Raw genomic sequence first — 21,043 nt, forward strand, 5'->3', positions numbered from 1 at the left:
TCGGAGAGAGATGGCGAAAGATAGGGAGAGACGGAAGACGGAAACACAGACAGTGGCAGCGGCGTGGAAGCTAATGTCATCTCAGTTTAATCATCGTATGGGATCACGGGGTTCATACAAATTCATTTGCATATCATTATACGGAGAGAGGTTATTTTGTGCGGGCCGCCGAAATGGGATTGGATGAAGGCAGGAAAAAAAAAAAAAGAAGCAAAATGGAAGGGGCTCGTTATTAAACAGCAATGTTTTATAGTCTGCCAGCCGATTCATTTAATTTGGGTATAATTAAAATGTGTCAGACTCAATCAATCATGCCGACAGGACGACTATCAATTTTTCGCTCAAAAAAAATTAATCAGTGAATATACAGCGTGGCAATTTCCAATATCAGTCAGAGTACTTTCATCCTCCGTGAACCAGTTTCCCTCTTGTTTTCCTTTTATTCCCCCCCCCCCCCCCCCTCTCTGAGGGACATTATCAAAAGATCTTGTTATGATTTCAATGCAGGCTATCAGGGCATGCCCACTGTGCCTGACAGGTGGTGATACCACTCAGTGTTAGTCAATAAGAGGACAGCTCACTCTGTCTGTTTGACCTTAGCAGTAAGCTGTCTCGCTGTGTGCGTGCGCGTGCGCGCGCGGGCGGGTGGGTTGTGTGGGTGCACGGCTTTCTCTGTGGCATAAGTGATGTAATTAGGACGCCCTTTCACATGCAGATCAGTTTGACAACATGACAATCACTCCCAACGCCACACAAACAGACGCACGCGCGCGCACGCTTACTGCCGTGACCAACCCCCATATCATGGGGAGTCTGTTGTCTGTGGGCAGAGAGTGTAAAGATTAACATAATCCAGCTAATATGTGTGAGTAATATTCACACAGTGACGCGTGGCGTAGACACTGTCCTGCTGATGCGTATTTGTATCTCATTATAGATGTAAAGTACTAAAGGGGGGCCGCGTGTCGCTGTGTTTGGGGGATTGGAAGTGTGTGTGTGTGTGTGTGTGTGTGTGTGTGTGTGTGTGTGAGGTGGGGGTCTTTAAAAAAAAAAAAAAAAGCACAGCATCATGGGGTGTAGACCCAGGCACCAGAGAAGAGGCAAAACTCAACCTTATCTTGACGCTCCTGTTTTCTTTCGTCGTCTGAAAAGGAACGTATAGATCGGCGGGGACAACACAAAGACGGAGTGCCAAAGTAATTACAGGGCGCCTCACCGCCGCGGAATACTAACAAACCACCGCGCACGCACGTCTGCTCGTGTCCAGGGCCGGGCCCGGCGCCGGGAGGCTCCGCTCTTCCTCGCCGCGCAACGTGGGAACCCCAAACCGAGTGTGTTGTCGCACTCGCGGGCGAGCCCTCGCCCGTGATTGATCGGGATTGGGTGACGACCATTAAAAAGTCATTTAAAAGATGGATAGGGACCACGTCTCCAAATAAAAACCACTTTATACCTGATGAAGTGCTGAACAAACTCTCCTTCAGAGACATTTACTGATTACGCGCCCACGCGTGAGTGAGCGGGTCTGACGCGCGCGCGGCCGCGTCGCGTGGCTCCGCGGGGGGGGGTGGGGGGGGGGGGGGGGGACGCCACCGGGGGAGTCAGGAGCGCCCCGCCGCGTTTCGGGGCGCACGTCAGAAACATTTGCATCGGGGGGACGCGCCGCATCACGCCGTGGATTCGCGGACGTCGCCCTCGACTCCGGCCGTGGCCGTCGCCGCCGCGCCGCGTACGCGAACGCGCGCTCGTATCGCAGCCCTGTCCCTTTAACGCGGCGGCTCCGCCATAGCGGCGCGCTTTGGGAGTCATGCATAAACATGAGCTGGCCTTTCAGCTCTCTCCTCACATAACCAATCTAAATCTAAATGAGCCCCCCCCCCCCCCCCCCCACCCACCCACTACAGATACACCAGCAGGCAATGACATTACACCCCCACCCACTCACCCACCCAACCCCCCACTCTACCTCACTACCCCCACAGCGTCACATATACACCAGCAGGCAATAATTTCACGCCATCCCCGAATCCCCCACACACCCCCCCCACCCCCACCCTTGTACCCCCCCCCCCCCCCCTTTGCCGCAACCCCACCAGCTGCAGAGTACTCATTTGATTAAGAGGGGGAGGACAGGAGAAGGAGAAATGGGGAGGGGGGGCGGGGGGGGTGTTACTTTATCAGGATGACTTTCGAAGATGGCTATCATCTGCCGAGCGGGTATCTCGAGCCCTCTCCTTTGCATTTACTCGGCCATTGTTCTCGATACATATCCCACCGACCTTTTTTCCGCACCCGAAAAGCGGAAGGAAAGGAGGAAAAAAAACGCCTCACACCTGCGTCCCCCCTCCTCCCGCGCGGCGGCGGGCGGGCGGGCGGGCGGGGAAGAAGACGGAAAGCCTGGCCGCGAAGGAGGGCCCAAGAACCAAGTGCGGTCGGGATTCATCCCCGATGCCCGCCAGGTGCATTGGAACGTTGGGAAGAGCGTGGCACGGTCCCGCAGAGGAAAAAAAAGAATAAAAGACGTTCTTTCAAACTTGCGCTGTGGTTTCCTTAATGTTGCATGTGAAAATGTATCCCCGCGTCCTAAATGTGCTGTAGTGTGCAATTTTGGTTCCACCCTTCTCCCCGAGTCGTAAAACACATTATCATCATCGGCAGCAGGAGCCGGAGTATAATTCATCTGAGGTCGTTAATATTCATCATATCATTTAGTCACAAAGGAAACTCATCTGGCTGAATGTCACAGATGTAATTAATGAAGTGACCCCAGAGGTCATGGCTCCATTCACCAAACGTCTTACACGCACACAGCGCCACATTAAGCACACGCCGTTGCACTCCGCAAGCTTTGCAGCCGCACATACACACACGCGTGCGGGAGACACAACCTGGAATACGAAACATATATATAACATGCCGAGACCCGAGGCATACCCAAACCCTCACAAAATGGCTTCGCTCTGTACGACAGAAGAGACGAGACCAGAGCGTGCACCAAAGCAGACTTTATTTAGCTCAGTGGAGTAGGGGAAGGGGGGAGAGAGAGAGAGAGAGAGAGAGAAACACACACCAGTGGGATAAGTGGGGGGATGGGGAGAATATAGACACACTAAACCACTGGAGCAGGACATAAGGACAGGTGCACATCACAGGTATCTTTTTGGTCATCACTATGGCAACAACATCTCCAGGAAAAACAAAAAAACAAAAAAACAAAACAAAACCGAAAAAAACAAAGAAAAACAGTAGTTTTACCTAAAGTAAGGACAACAGAGTCTCTTCACCATAGAGGACCCAATATGTACATCTTACAGTCACTAAGATCAAGAGAATACAAGAGAAATGAATTGAAAAGTAATCAGTGTACAAAAAAAACTGCCTTGTGGTATTTGGAATGCACATTTCTCTACAGAAGAAAGCTCATTGGTATTGTCGTAAACATTGGTTAGTTAAAGAGCAGAACAGAGTTAATCCACATCCTTTGGAAAGTTGGCTGCGATGTCAGTTTGTGGTTCCAGCAAGGCTGTTCGATCTGGACAAATGGACTCGATACATTGCAACACACAAAGACTGACGCCAAATCAGTGTAAGGGCGGAGGCTTAATTCCTGCAAATGGCAGTTCGGTATCTCCGCGGGGGGGGGGGGGGGGGGGATCAATTTAGTCGTCCGAGCAGGTTTTGAGCGAGAACTGGAAAGATTTAAGGTCTCAGACAATAATTCGTCAGCCGTCTTCACATCTGTTGGGGACGGTGAATAATTGATGTGATACGGAACAAACAATTTGATGGAAGTAAGCCCCACGTATGCATTTGTTTTCAACAGAATAACGAGCGGGTTATCAACAGCGTCATGGTATCTTTACAGTTTGTAGTCATTAAAGCCTAGTGGTAAAGCGATCGGAGCATGCATCTTTCTACAGTATCGTTAGAAACTACAGTACATTAGCAGCAAACTGGACATCCTTAAGGGCTGAAGTTTAACACTATGGTAAAAAAAAATAAACTGCAACATTTCTTAAGAGAAGTAAAACTTTTCAACCGCTATATTACAGACTGCCATGGCTCTAGTTGTGGGTTTTGGTTACAGTCTCCAGTGTGCTTATTGAGAGGCGGAAAGCAGTAGCTTAAATATAGGGACTCCTTCCTTCTTTAAAAACAGCAATACATCGTCAAGTAAACAGTAGCGCTTTTTTTTTTGTAGGTCATATGGTTAAAGTATTATCACGTCTTTGGATTTTTGTCTTAAAGCATTAATCATTGTTTAGCTATTATTGTTATATTTTCATTATTACAGTTAGAATAAGGACTGGTTGCAAATGAAGGAAAAGAGGAGGAAATACAGCAGAGACAAAAGATGAGAAAACAAGAGGTTCGAGGAAGAAATGAGGAAACAACTAAAGTGTACAAAAATAACATCGATAACATCCAAAGGTTTTTTGTGTTTTGTTTTTTTTCCTCAGCTTTGCGCAGAAGCTCCCCCATCTGTCAGTAGAAAAGGGAAATGTGTCTCAAACATCCAATGAAGTCATGAGTCAACCATACAAAAGCTAAATACTGTACATTTACCCCTCACACTATTAAACACTTTAGTCTCGATAAGGTGTGTGTAACAATCTATAACTCGGAGGTGAAAAGCTCAGATCTTTTAAATACAGAGGTGGTTTTTTTTAAGCCATCTTTTGAATACTTCAAGGTTTAACCGCGTTGCGTCTGTTTCGAAAACAGAAAACGACCGCATTTTGTCCACCTTCAAAACAGAGCCAAGTTGAGCTGTTGACCTGAGCATAGAAAGCTTTACATTAAAACACATAACATTGGTAAGCCATTGGTATATTCAAATAGTACGGAAAGGCAGTACATCACCTTACCCTAACATATCAAAGCTGTCATAATCATCTCATTATCATGACACTTATGTTGAAGCAAGACAGTTTATCTCAATCCATAAGATTTATATTAAGAAACTATTACTAAACACACAAAATGTAAATTTGAGTTTGGTTAAAGTTTTCATATACAGTATAATGGTTGAGTGCTATAAAAAAATAGTTTGTCCTTTTCCCGACAAACTGGCCTTTGCTTTCTGTGCTATTTGGGTTGTTATCCACTAAAGGAACATACAAGGTATACATCTACAACAGAAGACTCATCATTGGCTTGTGGAGGGTGGAGCTGCGTTCCAGCAGCATATCAGTCTGTCGGTGCTCGGCGTAGCGGCGCCGGCCACAGCTCTCGCCCGCTCACGTGACGGATGTCCGCTCTTGCAGTTTGTAAATGAAAGCCGACAAGTTGAAACTAAATCCACAGACATGTAAAATTTTGGTTACGAGCTTTGGAATCTGAGACAGTCTTTACAAAAGCTCTTTGTGAATACCTCAGTCCACTTCAAGGATATTTTTTTGTTTGTTTGTTCTTCTTTCTGTTTACTGCTAGGTTTTCTTCAAGTTTGTCTTTTAGAATTATCTACCAACTCTAAATGACTCTTTGTCAATTTCTTTTTTTTTTTTTTTCCCCCAGCCTAGTAAAGACTGGCACTACATGCTACACAGCTAGGGGACTAGCACAGTCTTGCGAAGTGCCCACTGAGAGTCTGTCATGCAGACTGAGAGGTAGACTGCAGGTCTAGCTGGGCAGTGAGGTCACACACTTGGAGAAATGCTCTTTGGCCTCTGTGGCGTCCGGTTGTTTTGTAATTGCGGCGTTTGGTTTTGGTACAGTGTCTGGTGACGTAACTCTGGCGGGCGGGGAAGAAGAGGCTGGAAATGAGATGAGACAAACGCAGGAGAGAGGGGTGGAAGGTTGGGCTGATCACTTGGTTTGACCTCTCTCCTACTTTTAGTTGAGAGCTTCTTTGGGCCATTGCGGCTCTGCATCTTTGGGGTGTTCTGGTTTCTGGTTTGGCAGCAAGGTGGACAGGATATAGGTTACGAGGAAGTAAGGAGAGTTAGAGGTGGATACAGGAGAGAAGAGATATGGTTGTTTTTTTTTTCGCAGAACATAATATAAGGAAACAAAAGGAACCTAGTCTGCCTCTCTAAGCTCTGTCTCTCTCCCCTGCCCCAGCAGAGAGCTCGGCTTGCTCTTGTTCCGCAGAGTCGGAGCTAATGCTCCTGGCCCTCTTCTCCTTGGCTCGGGCATTCTGGAACCACACCTGCGGAAGGAGATTTAAACTAATCGGTATAGAGTCCTGACTTCATTAAGACACATGGCTGTACCTTCCGCAGAGTTTGTATATGTACGTATTTGTGATTGTACGCTTATCAAATCACTATTTCGGAAATATTTATTGTGCTGACATTAAAACCCTACCTGCACCACTCGATGGGACAGTCCCAGCTCCTGACCCAAGGCTTCGCACTCCTGCCTGTTGGGCGTTCGGTGGCTTCTATAAAAGTCTCTGAGCTGGACCACCTGGAAGTGGCTCATCTGTGTCCGTTGGCGCTGCTGCTGATGCTGCTGCTGTCTGTGGGTTGGTGTCTCCCCCCATTCTGTGCTTGGACCCCCAGACCCTTCAGGACTAAGGGAGCACTGTTCAGCAATACTGGAGCCCTCATCACATGGGTAGTCGTCCTCTTCCTCATATCCCTCTTCGTCCTCTGGGTTATTCAGTTCAATGGCTGAACAATCAGATGTTATAGGTAGCTTCAGAGGTACCTCTTTGTTGTTGATGACAAAACCAGCATTTGTGATGGGACCAGTGGAAAGAGATGGGCCAGCCCTAGCCAAGAGAGCGGACATTGCCATGTTCCCTATCTGCCCAGTGGATCCATTATTTATGGCCATGTTATAGCCTGCTCTTTCAGCCTCCGCCCAGTGGCGAGACCTCATGTGGGCATCAAGAGCACTCTTCACCTTAAAGAGAGCTCTACAAAAGGGGCAGCGGAGGTGGTTCAAACCCAAGCTAAAACTGGTTCCTGGCCCCATTGAACGGAACTGCCCCTTTCTCTCTCTGGCGCGGGTGTTCTGAAACCAGACCTGTAAAAATGAAAACAGATTTTCTTAAAATCACACTGGATTTATATATACTTAAGAGGATGATATTTATTTTATTTTCCCATGAATGACAATCTACAAATTTACCTGAACAACACGTCTTTTTAGGCCAACATCACGAGCAATACTTTCCAGAACTCCTCTGGTGGGGTTGGAGTCTAAGCTGTAGCGTTGATACAGTACCTCCAGCTGTTCTGGGGTGATGGTGGTCCTCTGGCGCTTATCCCTCCTCTGCTCCTCCTCAACCTCTTTCCCAGCCCCTGGGGCTTCACAGTTGATATCTGACAAAACTTTTGAACCCTGCTTCATAGAGGACAGGGATGACTGATGAGACAGGCCTGTGAGTGTGTTACTTGAATGATCAGAGAGTGTGTTCTTCAAGTGTATGCCGTTAATGTGTGGAATCATAGGGTGCGCCGGGTTTGGATGCATCTGGGACATAGCACTTGAGAGCAGTTGGCTGGCCATTAGGGTATGATTTGGGTGGAGCATCATGTAAGGCAATGGCCGGTCTTGGAAGCCAGGATGGAGGAGCTGGACCTGGGACTGAGCTGCTAGCAAATGCCTAGTCTGGTGCTCCTGCCACAGCTGTACTGAAGGCAGGGACATGGGGCAAAATGAGCACTGGAATTGGGACTGGTTTTGGTGGTGGAGTGGGTTCTGTGGCTGGGTTTTAGTGGTATCAGGCAGGTGGGGGTTGTCTGCTTTACATTCTGAGGCAGAGGGAATGTTGAGTGGAGTATGAGCATGCTTATCTATGGCTTGGGTAGGGTGGGGGTTGTCTATGTGTCCTAGGATGGACTGGGATACAGCCGTGGTGCTGGCAATTGCCTTTTCTGAAGAGGAACAAGAATTTAGTTCAGGTTTCTCTGTAGACCTTTCTGGCAGAGGTGAGGAGAGTGTAGCTTTAACAATTTCACTTGTTTGACCCCATCGATTGGCGTCTGCAATTCCATTTTGAGTTTCAACAGGTGCCTGGCTGATCTCCGCTTGAATTTCTATCGGTTCATTTTCTTGTTTTTTACGAACAGGGTTTGGTTCTACTTTGTCTGGCTCACGTTCAAACTCTGTGCGATGAGTTGGAGAATCTGGACGAATAGGTGAGTTAGCGTGGGTGTAGTACTCATACGTCAAATCCATGGAGTTTTCATTCTGCCGGTCCCGTGATGCATCTGCACCACAGTCATCCTCCTCAATGTCTCCATCATTCTTGCAGCGGTCATGTTTTTGCCTCTCAGAGTTATCAATCTGGGTCTTACCCTCTACTTCGTCCTCAGCACCTTTGTCCTGATTTTTGCGAGCTCTCTGCCTGGCATTTTGAAACCACACAACAATGACTCTGTTTGGGAGGGACAGCTGAGCGGACAGCCTGTCATATTCCTCTTCTCTGGGGTAGGGAGTGGCCTCAAACACACCCTGTAGAGTCTCCAGCTGCTGCTCAGTGAAGCGCGTACGTGAGGAGCGGCGGCCCCTGTTGGGCTCCCCTGGGTGGGGGTCTGCTCTGTGCGGTTGGGGGGAAAGAGTGGCTGGGAGGCTAGGGGACACCGATGACATAGGCTCTGTCAAAGACTGGCTTTGTGCCACTTCCGCTCTGGGCTCATCCAGGGCAGTGGTAGGGGGGTTATTGAAGTTGTAGGGAGAATCCTTGTCTCGTTGGCGCTCTTTAAACAGGGTGTTGCGGAACCAGTGTTTAATGACTTTGTGAGGCAGCCCACTCAGGGAAGACATCTTGTTAACCTCTTCATCGCCCGGGAGGCTGTTAATGTCAAAGTGTTGCCTCAAAATGCTCAGCTGCTCCTCAGAGATGCGTGTACGTGCCCGCTTACTTTGCAGTTGCTCTTGCGAAGCTGGGCTGCTTTGTGCTGGTTGCAATATTGGGCTTAGTTGTGAAGGTTGACCTAGCAAACCAGTGTTGATCTGTGCTGGTTGGGCTAGCAAAGCTGGACTGAGCTGGGGTTGTTGGGGTAACAATGCTGGACTAAGCTGGGGTTGTTGTCCTAGCAATGCTGGGCTTATCTGCGATTGGTAGAGTTTTGTTATATCAGCGGCCATACTAGAGTCCAACCAGGGTTGGGACTGAAGGGCCACAGACTGCATCACCACAGAGGGGAGGAGAGGCATTTCCGTGGGAAATGGAATAGGTGGCAGAGGGATCTTCGATAAAGACAAAGGAGGAATAGGAAGCTGGGTCAAGGTAAGAGGAAGCATAGGAAGTTTGGGTAAAGACAGAGATAAGGCCTTAGCCTGGGAAGTGGTAGGAGAGGTGGTTGGAGCAGTGGGGCTTGGTGTGGGTATCTCTTCTTTCAGAGAGGTCTGTGGTTGAGGAGATGGAGGAGAGGAGTTTGTTGAGGCAGTTGGTGTTAAGTCTGTAGCTGGAGCAGATGTTTTGGGATCTGAAACTGAGGAAGGTCTGGGTGGGAGGGTTTTTACTGGGAGCTTTGCCGGTTCTGGCACTTGCACTGGTTCCGAAGCTGGGGCTGAAGCTGGAGTGGTAGTAGCTGAGGCCTCCTCAGATGTAGGAAGAGTGAGTGGGTAAAGTTGGTCATACTGCAGCCTGTACTCCCTGGAAAACCTTTCCAGCACAGAAGTAGGAAAAATAAGCCTGTGGATGTACTCCTGGTGACTCTTGAGAACCAAGGCATCTGAAAACAGCTTACCACAATCTTTACACTTTCCTTCGCCACAACAATTCTTCTCTTCATTTGGCAATTCTTTCTGTTTTTTCATATTTCTGTCTTGTAGTGAAAGCTCAATCTCCTCCTTCCCCGTGACACATTGTTTATTCTCTTTACACCCTTCCAAGTTTCCATCTTTTAGTTCCCTAAACTCATCAGTCCTCGTTTCTAAGCATACCACAAAATCTTCAATGGAAGCACTTTCCTGCCCCTCTGGTTCCATTTGGCTTGCTATTTTTAGCTGGTGTCTCTGTCTATTCTGTATGTACTGCAGCGCCAACTCATAGCCGTAGCTTTGCAAAAGGGCTCGGAGAGGCTCCCCGTTCACAGCAGCAAATGGCACTCTTGGAGGGGGACACCCAGATTCAAAGTGGCTAAGAGGGGAGCAATCAGCGCGATTGGCTTCCTCCTTGTTCTCAGTTTTAACAGCATGGATAATGGTTTCTTTTTTATCTTCCTGGAGAACAGCTGTGTTATATTCCCTTTCTCCTTGGGTCACGATGGAATCACTGCAGCTTGCCTCATCATTGCCTTCAGATAGCACATTATCCCTTTGTGGCGTATCACCTGAAGTTGGACTTTGTCTTCGGGTTTGCTCATCATCTGTGGGAGGTTGGGACTCTCCAAAAGCCTCTGGCTTAAGCTGTACCTCCATGGTGGAGATGGCAGAGTCTAATTGGCTATGTTCTGGGCTCTTAAGAATTAACTCTGGGTTGAGCTTCATTTCTCCTGAGAGGTAAAATGGCAGTAAAAGTTGCTGTTGCAGAGAGAGCAGGTTGTCTGGAGCTATAGGAAAGTGTTGCTTCAGAAGACTCTCCGGACCTAACGGCAAGTGTTGTAGTAGTGCTGGGTGAAAGAGCTGTGACTGGAGGAGTGTTGTGTGCTGTTGTAACTGGGCCTGGGCCTGAGCTAACTGCTGCTGTTGCATCAGCAGCAGCTGATTTCTGGATGCTAGCAGCTCTGTCACTCTCTTCTTAGCCTGCTGGCTTTCAGTCTGGCTATAAAGAGCAAGCTGAGCCTCGCCAACTGAGCTAGTTCCATTTAAAGCAGTGGTGGAAGGGGTCACAAGGTCCGCCCACTTGGACGAAGGCAGACTCTTGGAAGTCTCCTCTCTGGTGACAGCATCATGAGCTGTAGTAGAAGGGACTGGCTCTGTGGTCTGTGGTGCTAGGTTCTGAGCAGCACGGGCCCTTGTCTGGTGGAGAACGGAGCGGAGATGGATGTCCAAGGTAGAACTTTGGCTGTAGCCAACGCCACACAGCCGACAGCGGTAGGGTCTAGGATCTGGGCCGCGGGGAGCATCGGAGTTAGAATTGCCTGGGCCCGAGTCCTGCAAGGCTCGTCTGGCGCGGTGGAGATGGGAGACAGAATTATAATGAACCAGCAGGATGGTTTTTTGAGTAAACGATTCTGAACATATGGTACATTTATAGGGCCTGGATGGGTCTAAATAGCGGTCCATGGTAGGGTTTGAGCCCTTTTTTACATAAACACCGGGAGTGGGTTCTGATCCGCTGTCCTCCTGCTGTCCTTGCTCCATCTCCAGTATGTTCTCATGATCTCCACGAACTTCACCCAATGCCGCTTTCTCTTCAATCTTGCCTTCCTCATTCTCTTCATCTTTTTCCTCCATCCCCAATTCCTCTTCCTCTATTTCTTCATCCTCACCCTCTCCTGCTTCCTGGCCCACTTGAGGTGATAAACTAATGTTTTGATGAACTGCACTTATATTTTGGTTAAGGTGTGTTTGGGCAGTGTGCGATGGTAGATGTGTATTCTGTGTGTTTGTGTTGTCCAGCTGTGAATGTGTATTCTGCATGTGTCTCTGCAGGGCCTCCTGACTGCGACAGCGTCTGGAGCAGAGGGGGCACTCTGTCGCCGCCCTCATGGCATGGTACTGCCAGTGCAGCTGGAGCTTCTCCTGTGTGGGGAATGCCAGGCTGCACCTGCTGCAACGGAACCGGTAACCATGGCGATCTGAGGGGGGAGGTGGGCCATTTTGTGAGTGGCTGGGTGGGGAGGAGGGAGGGAGCTGGATGGGGGACTGTGGGGTTGGTTTGGCATTGGCAGAGTGGGAGTTGCCGTCTTCCAGGGGTGGGGTGAGCAGGGCTGTCACATCTTTGGATGTGGATTCATCTCCCTCCGTATTCTCTATTGACATGCCTGCAAATGACACACAGAAATGAAGGTGATTTGTAAAGCATTTCACAGTCACCCCCATAGCCAGCAAAAATCGGCTGTACTGCGGCTGACTGTGGTAAAATATGTAATTGTACGTGCATAATGCCTAAAAGACAAATAACATTTAATATATATAATAACATTGATAATTCTGATACTGCTTATCACCGTTTATGAACCCCAAATCACCCATTTACAACCACTGTCATCAAGGTGAATTAGCAGCTGTATCAATGCTTTAGTTTTGAACCACCATGATCAAGGGTTTAAGCTATTGGGGTTCTATCAATACAAAAACAATTCAGTTCAATTTGATACAATACACATTTTGATTGTGAGATCCTTATTTACCTGAATTTCCACCAAGGGATTAATAAAATGTAATCGGAAATGATTTGACATGATGATGATTTGATTGATTGTTCTTATGCAATACAATATACTACAGTTGAGAGTTGGTTTGATAAAAAATACAATCTTTAAAATTTGTTTGAGGGGAGAGTATTTTTCATCTCCTAGCATTAATTAACAAAATTAGAGCGATGACTTAAGCACTGCTAATTCTATCTATAGCCCCTTTCCCACTTGCACCGAAAGCCATAAATCTACTGGCAATGTTCTGTATTGGCGTAATGTGGGAAGAGGAGCCGGTGTCGATGTTTTGTAGAAGTCGTTCTGTAAATTTCCACGCTCTCGACTTAGTATCATTTACGGGAAAATGCCGGTACGCCTGTGAATGGAAGTGTGTGTGGATGAAAGCAGTAACATTGCAGATACAAGCATGTAAAGTAGGGGTGGAGCCGAATCCCAATACAGGCAAAGCACGGATAATGGGTTTTTACGAATATATAATTCGTACAAATATGAGAAGAATATTTCTACGGGGGATAAAAAAAAAAAATCCGAAAAATGGCGAATCCGATCTGAACCGTGGCGCTCGGCTGTAAAGACGACAAACTGAAACACGTCCAGTTTCTATGGAGACGGGTCTTTAAAATTTCTGTTTCTTAAAAAGGCCACTCAGACCCTAGACATGTCTTTCAGAGTTAGGGATGAGAGGGGCACTACATGGCGGATGTCAGTTGGGGAAGTATGAAGTGCTTCGAGTGCGGTGACATCGGGCGCAAGCGCGTCGCTTGCCCAACGGCTGCACCGGAGCGCGGAGCCGGAGAGGGAGCGAGCAGACGGGGAGAAGGTAGAACGGGTGTAGAAACGTCCTTCTCCGGAGGCAGAGAGTGTAGGACACGTGGAAATGATAAATCATATTGAATTCGGAGGTGGAAACCGAAGCGCCGGTCTCTGAGAGCCAGGAAAGAAACGAAACCGATTGAGATTGTACGTTCGTTGCCGACAGATTGTCCAAACGACTGCATCTACACTGGACATACAGTAATAGGCCTAACCCATTACGTAATGTATCCATAACCGTCATCTAGGTGGGAACAGACTCCATACATATGAATGACTACCTAGTGCTTTTGCCAGACTATTTATCCAGCAATGTTATGTATTCTTTGCGGAAAGGGGCTTAAGGTTTTGTTTTTTAGCTTTTATAGATCAGGGGGCAAGATGTTTGTACCAACATTGGGTATACCAGGCAATTCATAGTGCACTTCAAAAACAACTCTGTTGTTGCTCTGTGGCAATACATCTTCAAATTGCATTTGTGATAGTATTTACAATGGCACAACTGACAGGGAAATTGCTTTAACCAGAAGCATCGGTTGAGATCGTCTCTCTACCATCTTGATAAATGTCTTTGTGATGTCTGTATGTGTTCTGCGTGTGGTATTACTGATAGCCATATAAAAAAAGCGGACAGTCAGTAAAGTGCTGTTGTGCGACGGTAACATTTTGAGAACATTTTCCACATCCTCAGCTTGAAAAGCAAAATATTGCCAAATTGGTGATTTTCATGTAGAAGCAGGGTTCTCTGGCCCAATTCTTTCCGCTTTTGCAGTTGCCAATTTGTTCCTACATGACATTATTTTGGAAGCAGCAACCACTCGATTTTCTCTCTGTCCATCTGTGTATCTTATCGCCCGTCCTTCCCACTCCCACGGATGGGCTCAGGCGGCACGCAGGGTCCTCCGCTATTGTCAAATAGTAAGGGTAAAATTGAGAAAAGCTTGTGTGTTTGCGTGTAATAGGGGGAAAAATACAGAGCATGAAGTAGATATCACTGATAGTTTAGAATTTCAATGCCCAGTATTAGCCTTTTTTTTTTTTTTTTTTTTTTTTTTTTTTTAAATCAAATTTGCTACACCCCAATAAATACGACCCAATGAAAGTCTATAGCAGAAAGCTTGACTATTGAGATAGCTTTGAGATAATGAGATGGTGTGTGGAACCCCCTTCTTTCCTCTCAGACCCTGCTAAGGTATTAACATCATTTTTCATGCTGACCTTTGTTTTTTATTGTTTCCACTGTGGCAGGACAATCAGCATTGTCAGAGTCATTTGTGTTTAGGTCGTTTATCTTGGAGTTATTCTTTCGGGAATTATCCGTTGACGAATCACAATCCATCTGTAGTTCAGTCTCCGGTTGAGGTTCCAGCTGCTCCGTCGATGGCGTCACCTGGAAAAATAAGACAAAATTTACATTGTGACGCTGTGGATTTTCTCTTTCCTTACATGGGATGTAGTTTGAAAAAAAATATATATATATATATAAAAAAAAAAAAAAAAAAAAAGAAAGCGCCACAATTTTCTAAATACAATATTATTAATAAAATATGTTTAGCGCTATATTACCAAATAGGGAGATGGGAAGCGTCTGCAGACCCTGACTTCGGATCATAAAAGATTTACTTGTGTGTGAATATGTAAGAGTATAGATTTATCTTAAAACCTGCTGGTACGCCGCTGCAGCTAAGCACCAGATCTTAGAAGAGCTGCACATAGAGAAGATGTGTGCGTCTGCCCTTCAGCTCCGTCGACACCCTCCAACATGCCCCAAGGGTTTAATAAAACTTTACTGAGATGAATAATGAATTTATTTAAAATTGTTCCTCGTACAAAAAAAAAAAAAAAATCTCATCTCCACACCTCCAAGCACTGAGAGCAAATAGTATATCTGTGTGAGCAGCGTGCTAGCCTTAGGAAAGGACAGACACCCAAAGATGAGATTTACATGACAAGAGCGTTCTGTGTAACAGCTTCATAAGGGAGAGAAGACACACTTGCATGCTCATCTCTGCACAACACACACACACACACACACACACACACACACACACACACACACACACACACACACACACACACACACACACACACACACACACACACACACACACACACACACACACACACACACACTGAAGGTCAGGCTTAATCTAGAGAACGTAATTGGAAAGCAAGGTACATAATGGCCATCATCACCTCAGTCTGAATTAATGAACCTCAATTACTATCAGAGAGAGTAAGGGAGGGAGGGGGGACAGAGGAGTGAGCGAGAGGGGGGGGCATAAAGGGTGCAGAATATGAAAAATGGAGAGGGACATAAACCGGAGAGGGACGGAAGGAGGGTGGGAGGGGTGAGGGAAGGAAGAGACCAAGATCAAAAAATAAATAAAGAGAAAAAATGCCGCGGAAAGAGGGAGACAGGACAGAAGGGGTGAAACATTAGAAATTGAGAAAGAGAGAGAGACAGAAATACAGACAGACGGGACAGAGAGCGAGAGGGGGGGAGGGAGGGGTAGGGACAACAAAGTGAGAGAGAGGCAGGGAGAGATATTGCAGCAATAGGAAGGATAGGGGCAGTGGGTGGAGGGGTGGAGGGGTGGAGGGAGGGAGGGGCAGCAGAGGGGAGAAAAGGGTGAAAAGCAGCCAGTGAAGTGGAGGCAGAGAGAGGCAGAGACAAAGGCCACTTAGCATACAGGCCAGGGAGATGGAGAATGGTGATGTGGATAGATGACCAGTCTTTGTTAGCTGGAGAGACACAGTAAAAAGCGCGGGGGCCCCTTTTAGCTTGACTGCACTTCTGGTAATAGACGGCTACTTAAACATGCATTATAGCCGCACTGGCTTCTCCCTCACTCACTCAGTCAAACCTCTCTCCCTCCCTCTCTCTTCTCTCTCGTGGAAGCCCGTACACATCCACGGCCGACCCAGCTACATCAAAGATGATAGCGGGGAGCTACTTAAACATGCATTAAAAAAGCACTGCCTTTCTCTCCGGTGCCTTCTTAATGGAATTGTCTCCCTACATTTCACTCTCCCCACCCCCACCCCCGTCACCTCGGCGTCTCGTTTTTCCCCTCTCGCTTTGGACCCCGACGCGCCCGCAACAAATACACGCGCACGGCCGCATCCGAGCGCAAAGTGCTCACCGCGCTGATGAGTTTTTCCACACAGTCCTGGGCCACGCTATGCAGGTAGGTGAGATGGTGCCTCAGGTGCGGGAGCTGAAGTTGGACCTGGCACAAAGGGCACTGGACAGTCTGGGAGAGAGCGAGAGAGAGAGAGAGGATCGCAGTAAGATGAATAACAACCCGACAGACCCGGTTTCCGAAATCATTTTTTGCATTTACATTTCCCGTCGTTCCAAAGGAAGTGGGATTTAATGAACGGCGCACATGCGCCTGTAAGCCTGCACACCTCCTGGTTCTCTGTTTGCTGGTGCATTCTGGGGCGTTTGGGGGAGACGGGGTTCTCGGTTTCCTCACATCCAGTGGATGGGCGCTTCGCTGGGGGGGTGGAGTTCCTCTTCTCCTCCACGCTACTGGCTCTTTCTATAGTGGAAAAATGTAGATGCATGTGTAATGCATGAGGGTTTGCGTAACAATGCTCTAGGTACGAGGAATATAACTATATGATCAGGGAATCAGAAACTTTTTTTTTTTTTTTTTTTTTTTTTTTTTTAAATCACATAGCGACTGTACCCGTCACATGAGAATTCAGTTCCAACTCCAGGTTGCATTTGTCTTTGGTTTGGTCGAGAGGACCAGCGTAAGTCCCACTGGAAGTTTCGACATCCTCGCTCAACTCTCCTGGGCGGGCGGCAAGGCACATAATGAGGTTATGCATACATAACGGTACGAATGTCCGCGCAAACTTTGAGGTTAATTATATTTTGTCCTATTCTCCAGATAGCGCCCTTCAAGAAGACCAATGTCTCCGCACCGCACTCCACTCCCCTCGCTTGCCTCCGTGCACTATTGATCAACTATTGATTCCCCATTAGATTCCCCTCAGAGGTGGAGTGGAGTTAATACAGACTTAGAACACATCAGTTTACCCTGGAAGGACTTAATCCACACAAGAGACGGAACCCAAGGCAGACCTTTTCACTTTGAGCAAGATTCCGACGTCGAGTCCTAATCGGACATTTTCCCAAAGCACAGCCTGCCTCTCCGCGACGTTCACCTTGGCCACGTACCGCTGTGTTCGTCTTCTAACTAACCCTCCTTTCAGGAGAGATCGCCCGGCTGCATTGATTAGCAGGTGCTAGTTAGCTGTTGTCAGGGGTGATTGGGGATGTAACAAGGACTTGTATCGACTAATCAATTTGTTCAATCAATATCTGACCAGCAGCCATTATTCATTTTCTCCCTCTGTATGTTAATTCCCTGCGCTCTCTCTGGTGTGAGCAAACACACACGCACACATTTCCTTCCTGTCTCTCTCACCGTTCTTTTTACCACGACAAATCATGCATTTGTATTGCCAAAGTCCAACCCCATTAACCTTTTGCAATTAAGATACACCATTAGTAATAATCGAAATGGTAACAATAATAACAATAATAATATACATGCAGCACCGACAATGGTGGAAACCGCTCTGAGGACTATGGACCTACAAACTATCTACAGGCACATCAAGGGCGCAAATTAATTGCCCCACACACACACACACACACACACACACACACACACACACACACGCACTTACTTACTTTATTCTCATATTTCCACACCTCACAGTTTTCTTTGGAGCCTGCTGATGAGCATTTCACTGCACATTGTTTTGTACAAATATAATTGCCAATGTGACGAATGAGTAATCTCTTTGTCACTCACACACACACACACGCAGGACACACACACAGACACACACACACACACACACACACACACACACACACACACACACACACACACACACACACACACACACACACACACACACACACACACACACACCTCTAAGACAGGGCTCCAACTCGGGGCTTTTCCTGATGGTAAAAATCGCTGCCAGCTCCTCTCCTCCCATTGGCTGCAGCTGCAGAAGCCCCTCCCTCTGCTGATGAGTCGGGGTTTGACTGTGTTTCAGCAGCTGTAGTTTGGATGAGGAGGAGTGGTTGCAAAGAAGACAATGGAACAACCACGAGCCTCCGTCAACCTCACCGTCATACTGCTGGAGAAACTGCAGAAGAAACAAAATATATATTACAATTTACAAAAATAAAAACAAGTTAGTGCCATCCTAAATCACACATTTCTAGCAATGGGGGTATTGGTGAAGCGGATGTGTGTGTGTGAGTGCGTGTGTGTGTGTGAGTTTGTGCACTGACCCGGTAGACGCGGACACTAGCTTCGTGGTGTGAACTGAGCGAGTGCCCTCGTAGCTTCTCCATGTTTATGGTCACGTAGTCGCACAGGTTGCACCTCAGCTGCACCGGGTTGCCCTTGGCAATGAGGGCCGCCCCCTCCGAACCCCTGTCGCCGCCCTCCTGGACGTGAGCTGCCAGCTGGTAGCGGGTGCGGTGTCTGTCCGTCTGGCAGTGCAGGGAGAAGTTGGCCCTCAGCTGCGTGGTGTACCCGCACAGCTTGCAGAGGCAGCCTCCAGCCACCAGGGAGCACCACTCGGACTGCGGCAGGGAGCGAGTGGCGCCGAGGTGCTGCTCCACGCTCTCCACGCTGTCTGAGGAAAAGCTGGAGCAGACGAGGCATTGGAACACGCCTGGCGTCAGGAGGCCGGTGGGGGACAGAGATGGAGCCAGCGGCGGGGAGGGGGAGGGGGAGGGGGAGGGAGAAGGGGTGAGTGTGGAGCCCAGGGTGACCGGCACTTCCGAGACCTGTTGGCCGGCCAGACGCATATTCAAGGGGTGCTCGCCACCTGGAACACAAACACAGAACAAAATGCAGTTCCTGACCACTCAGAAATCACTTTCAGGCGCTCGTGTGCCATTGTTTTAACACGCAAATGTCTGTTAAAAACACGGCGGCCCATGATGCACTTCTCACCGGTGTTGTGTAGGTGCTTGAGCTGCGGCGTCAGGCTCCTGCAGTGAGACAGGTAGTAGCCTCTCTGCAGCCGCAACATGTTGTGCGTGTGTTTCTCGCTGGTGGTGTGTATGCGCAGGTTGCGGGCGATGCTGGTCTCATAGTCGCACACGTCGCACCTCCACCGCTTCCCGACGGAGTGGGACTGCGCCGGCGGCGCCAGCTTGGCAGGCGGAGCGGCGGGCGCGTGCGGGGGCAGCGGGAGTTTTAAAGCCGGCTCCTCCGCCGCATGGCTGCTGGACGACAGGCCGCCGTTGGGGGCGAGCGCGGCGTGAGACGCGTGCACGTGAGACGCGTGCAGGTGACCGTTGGACTGCCCCCCGCTTTGGACGTTGTTCAGGTGTTTGTCCGACTGCATGTGGATGCTGAGGTTGCCCTTGGATGAGGTAGCATAGTCGCACACCTCACAGCGGTAGGGCTTATAACCACAGGCATAGGTCTCGCCGCGGGCCAGGCGAGGGTGGGGCTTCCCGGAACTGCAATAGCCACACACACCCCTCGTCGCGCCGCCACACACACACTTTCCCCCGGAGCTGCCGCACACACACTGACCGCCCGTCTCGGGATGTTTCTCTCGCATGTGGACTTGGAGAGTATGTTGAGACTTGTAGTGCCAGTTGCACTTGGGGCATTTCAGCGTCTTACAGGAATTGCGTGAGTGCATTATGGTTATGTGACTCGTCAGCGAGTTCGGGGAGAGGTCTGGGTTGAGGTTTTTAAGGACAGCCTCCTTCTGTTCTGCTTCCCTGTCCCTCTCTTCATCCACCTCTTTCTCTAGCTGGCTGTCGTTTGGTTCTGGAGCTTTGGCACCGTCTCCATTGGCAATGGAAGTGTGAGGAACCCCCGGCTGCCCGTCGTCCTCCGTCGGTGCACTGACACGCTCAGTGCTCGTCAGCGGGAAGGCCAAGGCAGATTGCTGGGATTTAAAGCTCTGAGGGAACCCAGAAATCCAGCCCCGATCTCCCTTAATGTCTTTTGCCTCCGTGTCGCTCGGCAGGGTAGGAGAGGAGGAAGGACAAGTGAAGTGCTTTGGAGAGGTGGGAGGAAGGGGGCAGGGCTTTGGAGAAGCGGTTACTTTGCTGTCGAGTGTGCCGCCGGCCATTGCAGTGCTGGAAGAAGAGCTATGCTGGCTCAGTTGAGGTAATAAAGAACATTTGGATTTGGTTTGGCTTTGGTTTGAGATGGCCTCCTCCTCGTTCTCCTCCCCTCCGTCTCTGCCTCCGTGAGCTGCCGGGAGACCCCCTGTAAAAAATACCTCCTCCCCCGCACCTGCACACCCCTTCTGTTTTTCCGCCCCTAGCCCAAACGACGATCCCTGCCTGTCATTTTGACACCGTCCACCCCCCTGCAAATGCCTGCCTTCTTCTTTTTCTCCCCCCTCTCCCCCCTGGGTCTCTCCTCTGACCTGGTACCCCACTGCCCTCTCCTCCTCCCACTGAGGCATGGTGCGGGGCTCTTTGGCAGGGGCCACGGCTGAGGTATGAGGGGATGACCCCTGCTCAGAATTGACCACCGGGGTCAGGAGAGGAGGAGATAAAACCTGGGGGCTGAGGTCACCATCTCGCTCCTCTCCTCCCCCCCCATCCCCTCCTCCCTCACCGCTGTCCATTCCGGTAGCTACAGCAGCCGTGCATCACTACCGCACCTACGTGTGAAAGGGAGAGAAAGGGCGAGCGGGAGAAGCAGAGAGATGGGGGGGGGGGGTAAAATACAAAAGTCAGGTAAATAATATTGCATAACAGCGTAGGTCATTGATTGGTGTCCCTCGATAGCGTCTGTTCAATACAGCCTTCACAGTGTGCAACATACAGTAGAGCCTGGTTACTCTGGGGTTAGTGTTAGCCCTTAATGGGAAAATCAATAGCGTGAGTGCTAAACTAGGTAGAGGAATGCGAGTAAGGGCTATGCGGGAGGTCTATAATATTCCTAAGGGGATAGGATTATATAAAGAACTGGATTCTC

The 21,043-nt window shown here is 48.8% G+C and overlaps 1 protein-coding gene across 1 annotated transcript; it reads right to left on the reverse strand.

Annotated features, from left to right (window-relative positions):
- Nucleotides 1-4,304: 4,304 nt before the first annotated feature.
- Nucleotides 4,305-20,690, reverse strand: LOC307231963 (zinc finger homeobox protein 3-like; the record flags this gene model as incomplete). Its single annotated transcript, XM_080002840.1, has 11 exons — nt 4,305-6,151; nt 6,310-6,975; nt 7,081-7,829; nt 8,052-11,831; nt 14,256-14,427; nt 16,184-16,294; nt 16,452-16,585; nt 16,736-16,843; nt 17,999-18,221; nt 18,370-18,914; nt 19,043-20,690. The coding sequence occupies 11 exons, from the start codon at nt 20,688-20,690 to the stop codon at nt 6,035-6,037; spliced, it is 8,253 nt and encodes a 2,750-aa protein (XP_079858966.1). The 3' UTR covers nt 4,305-6,034.
- Between the last annotated feature and the right edge of the window lie 353 nt (nt 20,691-21,043).

The sequence above is a fragment of the Zeus faber genome, assembly GCF_960531495.2.
Source record: "Zeus faber genome assembly, chromosome: 6".
NCBI classification, from domain to species: Eukaryota; Metazoa; Chordata; class Actinopteri; order Zeiformes; family Zeidae; genus Zeus; species Zeus faber.